This window comes from Tursiops truncatus, chromosome 2, assembly GCF_011762595.2.
Source record: "Tursiops truncatus isolate mTurTru1 chromosome 2, mTurTru1.mat.Y, whole genome shotgun sequence".
In the NCBI taxonomy this organism is placed as follows: Eukaryota; Metazoa; Chordata; class Mammalia; order Artiodactyla; family Delphinidae; genus Tursiops; species Tursiops truncatus.
In genome coordinates this window covers 127,038,176-127,057,621 of record NC_047035.1, presented here as the reverse complement: position 1 = coordinate 127,057,621, position 19,446 = coordinate 127,038,176, and the positions used below count along the sequence as shown (strand labels likewise).

The following is a 19,446-nucleotide window of genomic DNA, read 5'->3' as shown; positions in this document are numbered from 1 at the left end:
AAAGGCTCATCATACTTTCAAGTTGGTCAAATAAAACCCATCTCAATTCACAAAGCAACAAATTGGCCTCTTAATAAGAATATTAATGAACTGTAATAAGAATATTGCAGCCTGATTGTGAACGGGGCTGAGAGAGTAAGCTGGCTGCACACAAATGGACTCCCCATTCATAATCAGAACATAAAATCCTAGGAAACCTTCCCACATACAATAGCACAGAACAGTTGGTAGGAACCCTAGCCATGATCTCATCCACTCTACCCATTTTATAGACATGGCAGCTGACAGGGGCAAGAAAGGTTAAAAACATAGGACTTGGCTCCTTTTTGTCAGTAACAGCTGCCCAACTGGCTTTCATCAGCTCATGGGGAGTGTTGATACCACAGCAAAGAAGTTAAAGGGAAGGAGACAAAAAGGATAGAAATGAATTAAAACAAAAACAAAGATACAACATAAAGTATTTTTTTTTAAATTCAAGAGTTGCTAAAGCCAGAAAGAAGACAATTCATAAAGCACATTAGGAATTAAAATAGATATATCACTATAGATGTGGCAGAAATTTAAAAGGTAAGAGAATACTGTAAATAACTGTAGGCCAATAGATTTGAACAGATGAAAAGGCCAAATTCCTAAGATAATACAACCCACCAAAACTGACTCACAGAAAAACAGAAAAACTAAACTATCCTATGACCATGGAAATCTGAACGCAGTAGTTTAAATCCCTCCCACACTGAACACGCCAGGTCAGGTGACTTTAGAGATAAGTTCTGCCAACTTTCCCAGGAAAGCCTTCCAGAGCACAGAAAAAGAGACATTAGTCCATGACTCAGCCTATGAGCACAGTGTAACCTTTTCAGAGAAAAAGATAAAAAGCAAATGAAGATCAGATAATTAAGCAAATAACAGTAGTTCCTGAACATAAGACAAAAAACTTAAACCAACAGTAGCAAACCGAACTCAACAAAGTTACTCCACTGGTAACTAGTTTCTCTGCTCATGCCCCAGGCTGTTCTGGGGGAGATACAAACGATCAATAAGGTATCCAGGGTGAAACTACCACCCCCAGGCATGAACTAACACCACACAGAGGGCTTTTCCATCAACAGCCTGGGAGGACCTGAAGAAGGAAGATCTGTGAGGATAAGATGAAGCCCACCAAAGAGTAAAGGAGGGGGCACCAGCAGGCTATCCCCCTAACAATACGTACCCCAACAGATCAAAGACAAAGAGGAAGACAGTTACTCTAGGAAGAGAGGAATATATTCTTAGGACACCTAAGACAGACGGTGCACCATAGGGCAGTGATAGCAGCAGACAGCCAGGAAGTAGCGGAATAAACAGTATCTGCTTCAAAAAGATTTGTCAGAAGGAAGACGACATAAGAGACAAGTGGCAAGACAAATGCCATAGTGTATTTCCACTGCCCGGATGTCTTGACACTCAAGACCCGGGCACCAGGAAAGTTAAGGTGTGGGTCCACAGAACTCAAAAGAGCCAAGCGCCCGGCCAAAGCTCTCTTCACACTTCCTTTTGCAAAGCTGCATTTGTGTTGGCTGTGAGCACCTGTCCGGGTTTGTACTGCTAATGCCCAAAGGCAATACGCTGACAGTAGCTGCTGCAGACACTTGGCTCTGTGGAGCATTTTAAGTATAATTGCTCTAAAAATCCAAATGCAGGCCAAATAGTCACAGTTGCTAGTCCAAGAGATTAAGTGCAAACTATAAAGATATTTGGGATACTCTTAAACCTGGGAAACTCAAAACAGTAGTAGCTAAAAGTGTTAACTTTTGCTAACCATTGACACTATCTTTTCATGACAATCATACTGCATGTCTGTCATGAGCCCGCTTCACAAGGTTAGAGCCACACTCCCTGGGCACCTGGGGCAGCTGAGCATCTATTGACAATACCACTAAATGGTCTGGATGTTCCCAAATTCTCCCCACCGAGGAGCATTACTAACATCAATTTGGATAAAATCTTTTTTTTTTAATATGAGACATTTAAACTGTATTCTCTAGAACAGGGGCTGGCAAACTATTTCTGTAAGGGTCAGGTAGAAAATACTTTAGGCTTTGGGGACAACCACTCACCCCTGCAGTTGTAGAGCAAAATCAGCCATGAACAAAACGAATGCGCGAAGCTGTGTTTCAATAAAATTTTATTTACAAAAACGGACGATAGGCAGAATTTGGTCTATGGGCCATAGCTGCCAACACCTGCTCCAGAAAAACATCACTTTTGGGGGCTTCCCTGGTGGCGCAGTGGTTGAGAGTCCGCCTGCCGATGCAGAGGACATGGGTTCGTGCCCCAGTCTAGGAAGATCCCACATGCCGCGGAGCAGCTGGGCCCGTGAGCCATGGCCGCTGAGCCTGCGCGTCCGGAGCCTGTGCTCCGCAACGGGAGACGCCGCGACAGTGAGAGGCCCGTGTACCGCAAAAAAAAAAAATCACTTTTAACAAGCAAGACTAAGTGTTCAGAATCCTATTTGTATAATAATCATCTTTTCTCAAAAACAACTGAAAATAATGCATTAACATGAACCACCCCAAAACAAGATATACTGGGAGATAAGCTTTAGTTATATTGTTTCCTCTTTGAAAAGTATCATTTCTTTCTATATGTTTGATTATTATAACAGGAATTTATTTATAAGGTGCCATAAAATTAGATTCATTTTTAAAATATTGAAGAAAAACTTATTTGCTTAAAGGAAATAACCTTGGCCAAGTTGGATTTATCCCGGGTGGTTTAACATAAGAAAATTTGTACCAGTAATTCATCTCATTTGTCAATTACAGTAGAAAGAACTGCTTCAGTTTAATATAACACTGGACTCTGCACATTATCCAGTTCATATGACACAGAACATAGAAAAAAATTTTTTAAGCAAAAGAAACTACCACTGAAAATGCATGCCTTAGGTGAGTGGGTCTCAAACTCTAGAATGAAACATGAGAATCACCTGGAGGGCTTGTTAAAACATAAATTGTTGGGCCCCATTCCAGTGCCGGTGTCTGGTGCCGGGGGTCTGGGGCACAGCCCAAGAACTCCTGTGGCCCAGGACAGAGAAGCAGCACAGAGTGTGCTGCTGGAACATTCTATCCATTAGGCATTATGCAGCAACGAAGGGCTGCCTGATGGTCCTGACTGGAGGTGTTCCAGCCCAGGCTGAGACTTCATCAACTGGATCCTCCCACGGATGATTATGGGGTGTCTGCTCAGCCACGGTTTTTCTTTAAAACTGCCCCTACCACAGCCCCAGTTAAAGAGCTGAGGCTAGGTGGCCATATCGGAAGCACGAAAGCCTGCCCACCAAGGTGGACCCATGATCCACAAGAACTCAATCTGCAGGCCAGCTGGATCAACCTGATTCTTTCAAGAGGTTTTGAATGAAGTGAAACTGGCACTATAATAGGTCTCAGCCCTTCAGGGCAGTACAGGTAGAGCTGGGTGGGCATCATGGCAAACTACAGTCAAGGTTATGAGGAAGCACGAAACATAAGTGAGCAAAGGAAGATGACTTGCAAAGATGAGAATGGAGCAGCAGCTGGGTACCCATCCCAGCACAGGAAGCCGGTCTGCATCCCATGAACTTCCCCTGCACCCTTCCAATACCCCATCTTGCAAGCCCTTTGCTTCCACACAACAGCAACCCCTTTCTCATCGGACAGCAGAGCTGGTACCTGAACCTACGCCACACTCCCATTACTCCACTTTTGCTGCTTATGTCTCCACTAAAGTCCAGAACATGGCATGAAGGCCCCCTGCTTGAGGGGACAACAGGGTAGGAGTGGCCTGTGACATGGAGTATCAGGGGGAGGGGAGAGCAGAAGGCCCTGGTGACCAGCAGGGCAGCTGAGGCCACTTCAAGGCATCACAGCCATCTCACAGGTCACACGCTTGTCTAGATGGCAAGTCACTTAATTGAAGACTTTTAAGTGCCATTCCTGTTTTTACGATTTGCATGAGTGTTGGGCTTTCAGGAATCTGAGACACAAAGCTGTTCATCATCTATTTTTACACAAAAGCAAAATGCTTACTAGCCCTGCCTTAGATCGGCCGACTCTCCACTTACCAGTCCAGTGTTTTTTTCCTTGAATGCTGTCTTGTGGACTAATGGTTTGAGGGCAAAAGTAAAGTAAAATCCCACTAATTTTGGTTATCTAGGGAGAATTTCAGCACAAAATAATGAAATGACTAAAGTGTCAATATTTTGTAAGAAAGGCAATTATGGAACTATCAAATGAAGGGAGAAACTCAAACTGGCCCATTAACAAATGTTCCCAAAGAGAGGTCTACCTGAAAAGATCTCATTCATTCTATACCAAGGCACCCACTTGTTTCAAAACTGAATGTTCTCCTCACACTAAAGAGGCACAAACTACTGACAGACACAATGATTTGGGTGAGTCACAAAAGCATCATGAAAAAGTGAAACAAGTCAGTCTCACAAGGCTACATACGGTCTGATTCCACTACGTGACATTCCAGAAAAGATAACACTACAGTGATAGAGAACAGATCAGTGGTTGCCAGGGGTTACGGGTGGGGGGCTAAGGGGTGGAAAAGATTAGAACAAGAAAGAGTTTTAGAGGGGGGTGGAGAACTATCCTGTATTTTAATTATGGTTGTGATTATAAAATTCACAGAACTGAAAAGCCAAAAAAGAGATCAATTTTACTGTCCGACAATTTTTTTAATAATACTTAAAGACACACACATATAAAAATGAATGTGCTTAGGAACAATGTATACTCTTAAAAAGGTGCAACCTGCCCCCCGTGATCCAGTTTATGCAATGAATCTGCATATTTTCTTTTCGTCACAGAATGAAATTATAAGCTGCAGCCTAGCTGAAACTAAATTAACAGATATTCAGAATCATGTGGATCTAAGCTAATGAAGAGAAATTGTACTGCTGCAAAGTTGGAAAGCATGCCATGTGCTACGCCCATAACCTAGGTATCAACACAACACTACATGAAGCTGTGACAAGCACCAAGGACAGGGCCACGACTGAAGAAACACCATTAACTGTTCTGAACTTTTGAACTATTAACTCCTCCTATAGTCAATTAAACCACAAGTATTTGCCAGTGATTTTTTTTCACAAATCATATGTTTAAAATAATAAAACATTGTAAATAATATCTGTTCACTATCTAAATTATTTTTTGCTTAATTTATCAGCATGTTGCTAATATCAACCATTTTTTAATTCATCAGAGCAAATCCCTCTCTCTACTTATAGAAAGGGATGGGAAAGCAAGGAATAAAATTCTATGATTCATCCCTGGACAGAGTCCCCATCAGATGATGATGGTAAATTAAGTGGTCATGCAGAGTCTCATATATAATAACTATTTTAGAAACAAATTTTAAAAAATTACTCACAGATACCATAAGGCATTCAAAAGCACATAGAAACCAGAAGAAATTTTAATTTCAGAAAATTGCAAATGAAATAGGTTAAAACCTGTGAGTTTGCAGCTTACTGGCCACAGGGTATAACTCAACCCCCAAGGCTACAGAAAATATTGGTGGGAAACGCTGCAGCCTTACCAGCTAAAGGCATCAAAGATCAAATTTTAGGACTAGGAAAGTAGTTGGAAATTTAAAGGCTCAGTAGCAACATGGAAACCACAGAATGAATGAAACCTTAATTCAGAGCAACTGCCCAAATCTCTGGCTCATAAATAATCTACACATGAGTGAAGGAGAATCCAGAGGACTCAACCAAAAGAAGTCAGAAACCAGAGAGATATCCACCCTTGAAAGATGGAACTACACATGATCAGATCTGTGACTCTGTTGCTTTTCTTAACCAAGTACATTCCTCAACTTGGGCAGCTCAACTGGCAGAAAGCTGAAACCAAATGGGTTTGACGGGTAAGGGTAAGAGCCCAAAACCAGCAGACGCAAGGAAACCACAGGGATCAGCAACGTCCATACCCAAATCTTTGTCTGGCCATCAACTTTGCAGGCACAGGGAAGACCTCTACGGAGCCGGGCTACAGAAGCAGCCATGAGACGTCATACTAACACGTGTCAGCAGTTACATAGCAAAGGAGACAGAGTTTGTGATTTGAATCCAGGCAAGCTAAATACCTCCCAGATCAAAAATCCTCAAAAACACACATAAAAAGTCAGAGTTGCTGCAATATATCTGCAACATCTAGCCTTCAACCAACACATGCAAAGAAACAGGAAACTGTGACCCACACTCAGGAAAAAAAAAACAAAAACAGATATAGTCAATATAACTGATTTTATCTTTTTCTTTTTTCTTAGATTTATTTTTTATTGAGGTAACATTGGTTTATAACATTATATACATTTCACATGTACAATATATTTATACTTTTGAATACCCTACACTGTGCTCATCACCAAAAATTTAGTTTTGTCACCATACAGTTGATCCCCTTTACCCATTTCACCCTCCCCCTTCCACTCCCTCCCCTGTGGTAACCACTACTCTGTTCTCCATATCTAGGTGCTTGTTTTATTAGGTTTGGTTTGTTCATTTATTTGGGGGTTTTGTTTGTTTGTTTTTATATTTCACATATGAGAAATCACGCAGTACTTGTCTTTCTCCATCTGACTTATTTCATTTAGCATAATGCCCTCAAGTTCTATCCTACCCATGTTGTCAGAAACAGCAAGTTTTCATCTTTTTATGGCTGCATAGTATTCCATGGTGTATGTATGCCACATCTTCTTCATCCATTCATCTGCTGATGGGTATTTAAGTTGTTTCCATGTCTTGGCTGTTGTAAATAATGCTGTGATGAACATATATCTTTTTGAATTAGTGTTTTCATATTCTTTAGAAACTCAGATGTAGGATAGCTGGATCATATAATAGTTCTATTCTTAATTTTTTGAGGAATCTCCATACTGTTTTCCATAGTGGCTGCACCAGTTTACATTCCTACCAACAGTGTATGGGACCATACAAAGGTTCCCTTTTCTCCACATCCTCACCAACACTTGTTATTTCTTGCTTTTTTGATAACAGCTATTCCAACAGGCATGAGGTGATATCTCACTGTGGTTCTGATTTGCATTTCCCCAATAATTAGTGATGTCAAACATCTTTTCATATGCCTGTTGGCCATCTGTATGTCTTCTCTGGGAAAATGTCTATTCAGATCCTCTGCTCATTTTTTTTAATCAAGTTGTTTATTTTTCTGTTGTTGATTTGTATGAGTTCTTTAAATATTTTATATATTAACATTTTATAAGATGTACATTTACAAATATCTTCTTCCATTTGGTAGTTTATCTTTTCATTTTGTTGATGGTCTCCTTTGTTGCATGGAAGCTTTTAAGTTTGATGTAGTTTATTTTTGCTTTTGTTTCCTTTGCCTGAGGAGACAGATCCAGAAAGATATTGCTAAGACCAATGTCAAAGAGTATACTGCCTATGTTTCCTTCTAGGAGTTTTATGGTTTCAGATCTTTCATTCAAGTCTTTAATCCATTTTGACCTGATTTTTGTGTATGTTGTGAGATAGTGTCTAGTTTCATTTGTTTGCATGTGGCTGTCCAGATTCCTCAACACCATTTATTGGAGAGACTATCCTTTCCCTATTGTATGTTCTTTGCTCCTTTGTTGTAAGTTAATAGTTCGTATATGTGTGAGTTTATGTCTGGGTTCTCAATTCCATTCCATTGATCTATGTATGCTTTTCCGCAAATACCATGCTGTTTTAATTGCTATAGCTTTGTAAAAGAGTGTGAAATTAGGGAGTGTGATACCTCTAGCTTTGCCCTTTTTCTCAGCATTGCTTTGGCTATTTGAAGTCTTTTATGGTTCCACATAAATTCTAGAATTTCTTTGCTTAATTTCTATGAAAAATATCCTTGGTATTTTGATAGGGATTGCATTAAATCTGTAGATTGCTTTAGGTAATATGGATGTTTTAACAATTTTAATTCTTCCAATCCATGAGCACAGAATATCTTTCCATTTATTTTTGTCTTCTTCCATTTCAGGTCTTCCACCTCCTTGTTAAATTTATTCCTAGGTATTTGATTTCTTTTGTTGCAATTGTAAATGGTATTGTTTTCTTAATTTCTCTTTCTGCTAGCTCATCGTTAGCATATAGAAACATAACACATTTTTGTATGTTGATTTTATACCTTGCAACTTCACTGTATTTGCTTGTTATTGCTAACAGTTCTTTGGTAGAGTCTTTAAGCTTTCCTATATATAAAATCATATCATCTGCAAATAGTTTTACTTCTTCGTTTCTAATTTGGATGCCTTTTATTTCTTGCCTAATTGCCCTGGTTAGGACTTCCAATATTATATTAAATAAGAGTGGCAAGAGTCAGTACCCTTATCTTGTTCCTGATTTTAGAGGGAGAGCTTTCAGTTTTTCATGACTGAGTATGATGTTAGCTGTGGGTTTATTACATATGGCCTTTATTATGTTGAAGTATGTCCCTTCTACCACTTTATTAAGAATTTTTATCGTAAGTGGGCATTTAATTTTGTCAACTGCTTTTTCTAGATCTACTGAGATAATCATATGTTTTTTATCCTTCATTTTGTTTATGTGCTGTATCATGCTGACTGACTTGTATATGTTGAACCATCCTTGCATCTCTGGAATAAATCCCACTTCATCATGGTGTATGAACCTTTTAATGTATTGTTGGATTTTGTCTGCTAATATTTTGTTGAGAATTTTTACAACTATGTTTATCAGAGATATTGAACTATGTTCATCATAGACATCATCACTGTGTGTGTGTGTGTGTGTGTGTGTGTGTGTGTGCTGTCTTTGTCTGATTTTTGTATCAGGATGATGCTGTCCTCGCAAAACAAGTTAGGAAGCACTCCCTTCTATTACATTTTTTGGAAGAGTTTGGGAAGGACAGGCATTAAAGCTTTGAATATTTGGTAGTATTCACCTGTGAAGCTGTCTGGTTCTGAACCTCTGTTTTGTGGGGAGCTTCTTGACTACTGTTTCAATCTCTGTACTAGTGATCAGTCTAGTCAGATTTTCTGTTTCTTCATGATTCAGTCTTGGACAGTTGTATGATTCTAAGAAGGTGTCCATTTCTTCTAAGTTGTCCAATTTGTTGAATATAGCTTTTCATAATATTCTCTTGTAATCCTTGGTATTTCTGTGGTATCCGTTGTTATTTCTCCTCTTCTGACTTTATTATTTCTTTCCTCCTACTGACGTTGGGCTTTGTTTGTTCTTCTTTTTCTAGTTCCTTTCAGTGTAAGTTTAAATTGTTCGAGATTTTTCTTGTATCTTGAGGTAGGCCTGTTTTGCTATAAACTTCCCTCTTAGTACCACTTTTGCTGCATCCTATAAATTTTGGTATGTCATCTTTTCATCTTAATTTATCTTCAGGTAATTTTTTATTTCTCCTTTGATTTCTTCATCAACCCAATAGCTGTTCAGTAGCACTTTGTTCAGTCTTCATATATCTGTGATTTTTTCCATATTTCTTCTTGTAGTTGGTTTCTAGTTTCATACCATTGTGATCAGAAAAGATGCTTGATGTGATTTCAATCTTCTTAAATTTACTGAGACTTGTTTTGTGTCTCAACACATGGCCTACCCTTGAGAAAGTTCCATGTGCACTTGAGAAGACTGTGTATTCCACTGCATTTGGATGGAATGTTCTGTACAAATCTATCCAATACATCTGGTCTAATGTTTCATTTATCACCTCAGTTTCCTTGTTGATTATTTTGTCTGGACGATCTATCCATTAATGTAAGTGGGGTGTTAAAGTCCCCTACTATTATTATGTTGCTGTCAATTTCTCCCTTTAGGTCTGTTAATAATTGTTTTATATATTTTGGTGCTCCTATGTTAAATGCATATATATATGCATTATATATACATATATATATATATATATATATTAATCACTTAGTTTCCTTGATAAATTGTCCCCTTTATTATTATATACTGTCCATTTTTGTCTCTTGTTACCTTTTTGGGCTTTAAGTCCATTTTGTCTGTTGAGTATGGCTACACCCACTCTCTTTTGACTGGCATTTGCTTGTAGTGTTATCTTCTATCCCTTCACTTTTAACATATGCTTGTCTTTAGAGCTGAGGTGAGCCTCCTGTAATGTATGGTTGTTTCTTGTTTTTTAATCCATCCAGCCACTCTGTGTCTTTTCATTGGTGAATTCACTCCATTTACATTTAGGGTAATTATTGGTAAATGAGAACTTACTACTGCCATTTTATCTTTTGTTTTCTGGTTTCTCTATATCACTGTTGTTGCTTTGTTCTTGTGTTTCAGCCTGCCATCTTGGTTTGGTAGTTTTCTATGATTTTTTTCAGTTTCCTCCTTTTTTATGTTTATTGTCTCTGCTCTAGATTTATGTTTTGTGGTTACCATGAGGTTTGTATAAAACTCCTCATAGATAAAATAGTCCTTTTTCTGCTGATCACATCTTATCTTCATTTACCTATAGGGTTTCTGACCTTTTCCCCTTCCCCTTCTGCATTTTTGTTGTCTCAAATTATCCCTTTTCACGTTGTGAGTTTGTTGCCAAATTGAAGTAGCTATAATAATTTTTTCTGATTTTCCCCCTTTAACCTTTATGCTATAATAAAATGTTTAATACCTATTCTGATAAAGAGTTACAATTTTCTGATTCTATGTATCACCTTACTCAAAGTTTTGTGTCCTTTTACCTTCTTGTTTCTGGTACAAGAGCTCCTTTCAACATTTCTTGTAAGGCACATCTAGTGTTGATGAACTCCCTCAGTTTTTAGTTACCTGGGGAAGTCTTTATTCCTCCTTTATATCTGAGTGATAATACTGCTGGATAAAGTATTCTTGGGTGACAGTTTTTATCTTTCAGTATCTTAAGGATGTCATTCTACTCCCTCCTGGCCTGTCAACTTTCTGCTGAGAAATCTTCTGATAGCCTCTGTGGGTTCCCTTGTAGGTTACCATCCTTTTTTTTCCCTGGCTGCCTTTAAAAATTCTTTCTTTGTCATTGACTTTTGACAATTTTAATATGATGTGTCTTTAAGAAGGTCTTTTTGCATTGAGGCAATTAGGTGTTCTCTTAGCTTCATGGACGTGTATATCAAGTTTCTTCTGCAGGTTTGAGAATTTCTCAGCTATGATTTCTTTAAATAATCTCTCTGCTCCTTTTTCCCACTCTTCTCCTTCTGGGATACCCATAACCCTAATATGCACCCTTCTTAAAGAGCTAGATAGCTCTCGTAGAATTTCTTCATTTTTTATATTTTAATTCTCTTCCCTCTTCTACTTGCATCATTTCTAGATTTCTGTCCTCAAGCTCACCAATTCTCTCTTCCATGTGGTCTGATGTATTTCCAGTGCTTTCTAATGCATTCTTTATGTTGTTTATTGAGTTCTTCAGCTCCAGAATTTCTTCTTGGTTCTTTCTTAGAGTTTCAATATCTTCAGGAAAGTATTCCTTCTGATCATTAATTTTACTCCTGAGCTCACTGAACTGTCTTTCTGAGTTTTCTCATAGCTCAATGAACTTCTTCATGACACCTATTTTGAATTCTTTGTCAGTTAAATTGCAATATTCTGTGACTTTAAATTTGGCTTCTGGAGAACTGTCATTTTCTTTTTGTGGCATAGCGTTACTTTGGCTCTTCATGGCACATGATGAGTTGTTCCTCTGCCCATGCATTTGAAGTAGCAAATATCTTTCTGCTTGATTCTAATGATTCAACAGGTTAGAAATTAGAGGTCTTTCTTCTGTTTTCCAGTAGGTGGCGCTATAGCACAAGTTCATGGTTTTCCTTACCTGAGCTGCCTCCAGTTATGTTTGAGAGTTGGCACATTCTACCTTCCACCACCTCTGTCAGAGGTGTGGCCTGTGTCCTCATTATTGCTTCTTGTGTCTCCAGGGGTCAATGATGCCTTCCTGCTGCTAATGTCACTGGAATGATGGGCTCTTCCCTGGCATCCAGGATCCCCTGAGTTGTAGACTCTGCTGCCACAGGGGGAGGATGAGGGTGGGCGGAGCAGGGGTTGCCCAGGCACCTGTGCTATGCCCAGTGTTGTAAGGTTCACAGACTCCATCACTGTGCGTGGAGGAGTAGGGGGCCTGAGTTGAGAGCACGTCAGTGGCTGGAGGAATGGGGTCTCAGGCCCCACTGCTGCTGCTGCCCAGTTACCTGTGGCTGCAGGCACCACTGCAGCTGCGAGGCCAGAGTTGTGCTCACTGCCTCCCCTGCTGTTATGTGTTCTCTGGGGCTATGGGCTCAGCTTCCATGGCCAGAGAGCTGGGCGGCTGTTCCCTCAGTTCTGCCTCCCCTGTGTGTTCCAGTCCACCCACCTTTAAATGTGCAGATATGTGGAAATCTCTGGCATCCCAGTGGGTTCAGCAGAGGCACCTTTGTTGAGCTGTGGATGCTTTACTGGCTGTTGACTGAAAGGGAGCTTTTCACTCTGTCATGTTGCTGATGTCACTCTAATATAACTGATTTTAAATAGGCCCAGATGTTGGATTTGGTAGACAAAGAACTTAAAATAGCTTTACAAATATGTTCAAAGATTAATTTTTCAAATTAAAGGGAAATATATGCTCAATGAATAAATAGAGAATCTCAACAAAGAAACAGAAACTATACATAACAGAAATTATACAGCTCAAAAGTACAGTAACTGAAAATTTTAAATAGGTTCAACAAGAGTTTGGAGATGGCAGCTAAAGTTGGGAATATGGTTCAAGAGAAATTATCCAGCCAAAAAAGAGAAAAATGTTTGAAGAAAAATGAACAAAATTTCAGAGAGCTGCAGGACAATGTGAAGCACCCCAAGGTACATATAACTGGAATCCCAGAAAAAGAAAAGAGAAAATAGCACAAAAATTTGAAGCAATAATGGCCAAGAACTTCCTGAATTTGGTAGAAAACTTTAAAGATTCAGAAAGCTCAACAAACTCCCAAAAAGATAAACAAAAATAAAATCACTCCTAGACAAATCAGTTAAACTGCAAAAGAAGCTAAAGAGAAAGTCTTAAAAGCATTCAGAGAAAAATGCCATGTCATGTAAGACGAACAACAATAGATTAACTGCTGACTTCTCACCCAAGACTATGAAAGCCAGAGGATACTGGAACAACATATTCAAAATTCTGAGGGAAAAAAGCTAACACTAAGGGCTTCCCTGGTGGCGCAGTGGTTGGGAGTCTGCCTGCCGATGCAGGGGACAAGGGTTCGTGCCCCGGTCCGGGGGGATCCCACATGCCGCAGAGCGGCTGGGCCCGTGGGCCATGGCCGCTGGGCCTGCGCGTCCAGGGCCTGTGCTCCACAACGGGAGAGGCCACGGCAGTGAGAGGCCCGCGTGCCACACACACAAAAAAAGCTAACACTAATTATTCTACATCCAGCTAAACAACCCTTCAGATATGAAGGCGAAATAAAGGCATTTTCAGTAAACAAAACCTGAGAGAATTTACTGCCAGCAACTCCACTACAAGAAATGCTAAAGGAAGTACTTTAGCCTAAAGGGCAACTGGGACCTATACAAAAAAATTGTAATGGTAAATATGTGGGTAAATATTTTTAAACTATGTATTTTTTCTTAACATCTTTAAAAGATATAACTACTTAAATTAAAACTTATAAGTCAGTAGCAACAGATTTATAACAAACAGATCTAACATATAACAATAGCAGTTATGTAAATAAAATGATGGGTACATAAAAATACACTATTGCAAAGTTTCTATATTTTAACTTAAGTAATTCAATATTCACTCTAAGTTAATTTAAGTTTAAGATGCATGTGTAATCTCTAGAGCAACAACTTTAAAAAGTACAAAAATATAAAGCTAGAAAGCCAAGAGAAAAATTAAAATGGAATAGTAAAAAATATCTGATTAAGGGCTTCCCTGGTGGCGCAGTGGTTGAGAGTCCACCTGCCGATGCATGGGACACGGGTTCGTGCCCCTGTCCGGAAGGATCCCACATGCCGCGGAGTGGCTGGGCCCGTGAGCCATGGCCGCTGAGCCTGTGCGTCCAAAGCCTGTGCTCTGCAACAGTGGAGGCCACAACAGTGCGAGGCCCGCGTACCCCAAAAAAAAAAAAAAAAAAAAAAAATCTGATTAAAACAAAAGGAGACAGGAAAGGAAGAACAGAAGACACAAAACAAATTGCAGCAGAGAAGATCTAAGTACAATCATATCAATAATTAAATGTAGGGGACTTCCCTGGTGGCGCAGTCATTAAGAATCCACCTGCCAATGCAGGGGACATGGGTTCGATCCCTGGTCTGGGAAGATCCCACATGCTGCGGAGCGACTAAGCCCACACACCACAACTACTGAGCCTGCACTCTAGAGCCCATGAGCCACAACTACTGAGCCCACGTGTCACAACTACTGAAGCCGCATGCCTAGAGCCCGTACTCCACAACAAGAGAAGCCACCGCAATGAGAAGCCCGCGCACCGCAATGAAGAGTAGCCCCCGCTCGCCACAACTAGAGAAGCCCACGAGGAGCAACATAGACCCAACACTACCAAAAATAAATAAATCTTAAAAAATTAAATGTAAATAGACTAATGTTCCAATCAAAAGGCAGAGATTATTAAAACTAGATTTAAAATCCAAGACCCAGTTGTATGCTGTCAACAATACACATGCTTTAAATATAAAGACATAGACTAAAAGTAAAAAGCTAGAAAGAATATATTCTGTGCAAACAGTGAGCATAAGAAGATGAAGTGGCTGTATTAAAAACAGACAAAATGGACTTCTTAACAAGAGATATTACTAGGGACAAGTGGAAGGACACTTCATAATAACAAAATGGTCAATACATCAGGCAAATATAGCAATTATAAATTAGATGTGACTAATAACAAAGCTCCAAAATACACAAAGTAAAAACTGACAACTAAAAGCAGAGATGAATCCACAATCATAAAGATTTTAACATACTTCCCTCATAAATTCATAGACTCAGACAAAAATATTAGTTAAGAATATAGAAGATCTGAATGACACCATCAGTCACTTTACCCTAGCCAACATTTCCTAACCAAACAGGAAACCTAATACCTACAGAATACACACACTCTTTCAAGTCCATATGGAGTGTCTACCAAAATAATATACAGGGCCGTAAAACAACTCTCAACAGTTTTCAAAATATTAAAATTTAATAAGATAATATAGTTAGAGACTATATTATCTTATTACAACAGAATTAAATTAGAAATCAACGAAAAATAAAACATCTGGAACAGCTCACAAATATCTGGAAATTTAAAACTCACTTTTAAAGGAACCACAGAAATCACAAAGTAAATTGGAAAATATTTTGAACTGAATTATAATGAAAATTGGTAAATGATAAATTAGACCACTAAAATTTAACACTTCTGCTCTTTGAAAAAATTATTAAACCAAAATGAAAATGTTTTCAAAATATATCTGATTAAGAACCAATATCTAAAACACATAAAGAATGCTCAAAGCTCAATAATAAGAAAACAAATAACGCAATAAAAGTAGGCAAAAATATTTGAGCAGACACTTACCAAAAAAGATATATGACCATAACAAAAGCACATGAAAACATGATCAATATCATTAGTAAAATGCAAATTAAAACCAAAATTAGATACCACTTCCCATCTTGCAGAATGACTAAAATTAAAAATACAACACCAAGTACCAGCAAGGATGTAGAGTGATTGGAACTCTCAAACATTGCTGGTGGCAAGGTCTATATAATTATTCCATGGAAATGCTTTTATTCTGTCTCTCCAAAAATAAGCTAATCCAGAAATAGGCAGTAAAAAATGTTTTTAATTGGCAATGTATACCTGAAAAATATATTTTATTTACTTAACTTTCTACTCATTTGATACTTTTTAATATATAAATTTATTTATTTATTTATTTATGTATTTTTGGCTGTGTTGGATCCTCACTGCTGCGTGCAGGCTTTCTCTAGTTGCGCGAGCAAGGGGCTACTCTTCGTTGTGGTACAAGGGCTCCTCATTGCAGTGGCTTTGTTGCGGAGCATGGGCTCTAGGCATGAGGGCTTCAGAAGTTGTGGCACGCAGGCTCAGTAGTTGTGGCGCACAGCCTTAGTTCCTCCACGGCATGTGGGATCTTCCCAGACCAGGGATTGAACCCATGTCCCTTCGTTGGCAGGCGGATTCTTAACCATTGTACCACCAGGGAAGTCCCTCATTTGATACTTTTTAAACTAACTCAGTTGTTGAGTAACTAAGTCAATTGCCACTTAAAAAAATCAGTGCATGGATGAAAACAACAATACCTAGTAAGCAGCTTCAGAGAACTTTCCATCAAATTCGTGGAATTCGTCAGAAATGAAGAGGAGGCAGAAATCCAAGCACCTAGACTGATCTGCCTCAATTCAACACCATAATATCCTCCTTCCACTCCAAGGTTCTGGGTCTGCCTTGGGAAGAATGAGGCAGCCACACCCAGCCTCTGCTTAATTCTCACAGAACAAAGTCTGGGGTATCACTGCAACCAGGAGCAACAGCAGCAGTGGGCAAGACCAAGGTCAAGCTCCTTCTGCCCCTTAGCTGCGGTTCTCATACATCAGGTTGGAATCTGTTAACAGTTTTTGTTTCTATTAGTAGGACATCTACAGCACAAATGATTTAGCTACAGATTTAAGACAAGCCATTTGGTAGAAAATGACAACAAATGGGTCTCCTAAGAAAGAGGAATTAAAAAAATACTTCCATTTCAAGTATTCTCCAGATCCTTGGTCTATCTAAATAATGACTAAAGAATACAGCCACCCCAAAAAGTGAAACAGTACACCAAAACAAAGGACAAAGGGCTTTCATGACCCAAGGAGCTGAAAGACACAGGTGCTTCAGCCTCTGTGACTGACCTTGACAAATAAGTAATTACATGACTTGCTTGCGTGGGAAACTGGTCATCTCACACCACATCGAGGGAAAAAATTGAAACGCAGATTTACTCCACCCTGGACAGGCGGAACACATACACAATGTGAACACAGCTCAAAACCATAATCATAGCCTTTTTATCCCCAGAGAAAAACACTCAACTCAGACAACAGCATATCTATGGTGGTGTACCTGGAAATTTTATTTTTGCTAAAATTCAGAACTTTGTAAGAATTAAATGATGGGGCTTGGACCAGCTGGGTCAGAGATGTTGACAGCCTTTCAAAATCAAAGAAACTATTAAAGAAAGCATCATTAAAGAAGAGACTGATCTCTTAGACAAAATAGTACAAGTTCCACACTCCCTGCTCATCACAGCCCCTAAAAATAAGCCCCAGGATTTTACCCTAACCTCGTTATCGCGCCGACCTCCCTCTCTTCTGAGGTAATGTCTATAAATCTTGGCATCCAGTGTGCATTTGCACCACATGTCAGCTATTACCAATGGCATTTTTCCTGACAGCTAATTGGTAACATTAAAGAAAAGAAATGAAAAGCATTGAGCTTGCAAAGTCATTTTACAACCATTAACAGCAACAAGTATTTTACGGGGGCCATGGCACTGCCTGGGAATCCAAGGACCATGATGAATATTCACTCTGCCAGTAAAACGAGAAATGTGGTGAAAATGAAATCCATACCTTCGGCTTATTTACATGACAGCTGAATTAGTGATACTTCTCGTGCCAGAAGATTCTCTCCAAGTAACGCTTGGGCTCAAGGAGTCCTCCAAGGCAGGCAGACACCCAGAAGCCTCCCCCCCGGAGCCTGAAGTGGCAGTGACCCCACACGGCCACGTGGCCCTTACCTTTCCTTTTGGTTGTGTAAAATCCAACAGCTGCTCCGTCTCTCCACAGAATTTTAGCCTCCTCCTTCACAGAGTGAGGTAAAAAAAACATGTCATCATCATCCAAATTCCTCTCCAGTCTTCCAAAAATAACGACGTTTAGAATAAAAAGCACAATCCTTTCCCCAAATGACTGAACCTTTGAAGGAAAAACAAAAAGAACATCTAAGTGAGACAAGAGGGGAAAATCAGACACAATAAATTCTATGCTTGGAATCAACCCACACCCCGGGGCCAGGTGGGCTCCCCCACCATACAGTTCTTCTCATGCTCAAGATCCAAAATGCGGATCATAGTTTCTCATGGAGGTTTTCCCACCCCTGACCTTTCACATGCACTGGCCTCCAGGAGCGAGGAACATGGCCAGAGGGGCCTCCTGGGTCTCCAGGACCACAGACATGGAATGTGAAGAGACAGAGAACAATCAGTCACATGCCAGTGAAACAGGAGGTTACATAGAGGCAAGCAATTTCAGCAGAAACCCTGGATGTGTCCAGAGATAAACCCAGTCTGCCATTTTTAACAACAGCCCCAGAATTCTGACCCTCAGAAGGAGGGTAAATAATTGGGGATAATTATTGGTGTCCAGTTGCTACACCAAGAGCAACTGATTTTCAATGGCTTGTGACTGATTTTGAGCACATACTAGAGTCCCAACCCCAGAGAGTTACTGGGACTCAAGGCCTAGCCCATCCTAAGGCTACAAAATGGAACTGTCTCTCACCCATTGCAATGTCATGACAATTGAGGAAACTGTATTGTGGTCAAGGTCAGGCCCACAAAAGAGCTTGACCATTAACAAGTCAAAATGATTTCCTGCTCCTGCCTGTTCATATTCTCTGCATTTGTATAGCCCACGGATGGCACAGGTGTGGCATAAATGAAGGCCTCCCACTCCTACACCCACAGCAGACATAACTAATCAATCCCCACTCTATGTGGCTGAGCCTGGATATGGTCTCAGGATCCTCCTAAATGCAGTCTCCCGGACAACTACAAGCAACCGCTAAAATGTGGCACTTGAGATGAAACCAATCAGCTAGCGACAAAGTGATGGTATTGTGTTATTAGCTTTTATTTCAACAACATTGCTGTGTGACAGCCTAAGGGTGTGGGTGTTTGTCGCCCCTTCCTATGCAGCACCGTGAAATCAGCAAGAGTATTACCTGGGCTGAGATTGCCCCCCCACCTGCTACCATTCGATTCTCACCACCCACCAGAGAGGTCCTAGTTTATAGGTGAGGGAATTGAAGCTCAAAGAGGCTAAGCAATTACGTGTACTGATTTCCCTGCCTTATTCTGAAGAGGCCTTAAGACAGCTGGACAAGGGCTCTGTCAAAGGCAGGCAGGTTTACAGCACCAGACCAGGACTTCTGAGTCCCAGGCCAGGGTACCTGCTACAGCCCAGCCAGTGGCTCCCTTCTGCACTTTCATCCATTAGAGCTTTGGGAAAGGGAAGTTTGATATAAATATAAAATGTTTGGTTTTGTATTTAATACTGGACCCTTAAATGTTTATTATCATCACTATCATCATTGTGGTCACGGCTTCTTGGCCTAGATTTGCTGGGAGATCTTCAGCAACTCACAACGCCTTTCAGTTTCAGTTTCCTCCACTAATCAAGGGAGAAGACTGCCTAAGTGGTC

The 19,446-nt window shown here is 39.9% G+C and overlaps 1 protein-coding gene across 11 annotated transcripts in view; it reads right to left on the bottom strand.

Moving 5' to 3' along the window:
• FAM169B (Protein) overlaps nt 1-19,446 on the bottom strand; it is a 98,508-nt gene that overhangs the window by 31,322 nt on the left and 47,740 nt on the right. For 10 of the 11 annotated variants that reach the window (XR_004525282.2, XR_012330258.1, XR_012330257.1 and 7 more), the window contains one exon: nt 17,762-17,939. Coding sequence is in view for 8 of the 11 variants with exons in the window: in XM_033852088.2 (XP_033707979.1) it covers nt 17,762-17,939 (178 nt within the window). In the remaining 3 variants the exon portion in view is untranslated. The remainder of the gene's footprint in view (nt 1-17,761; nt 17,940-19,446) is intronic. The other variant, XM_073801354.1, reaches the window with a different exon arrangement.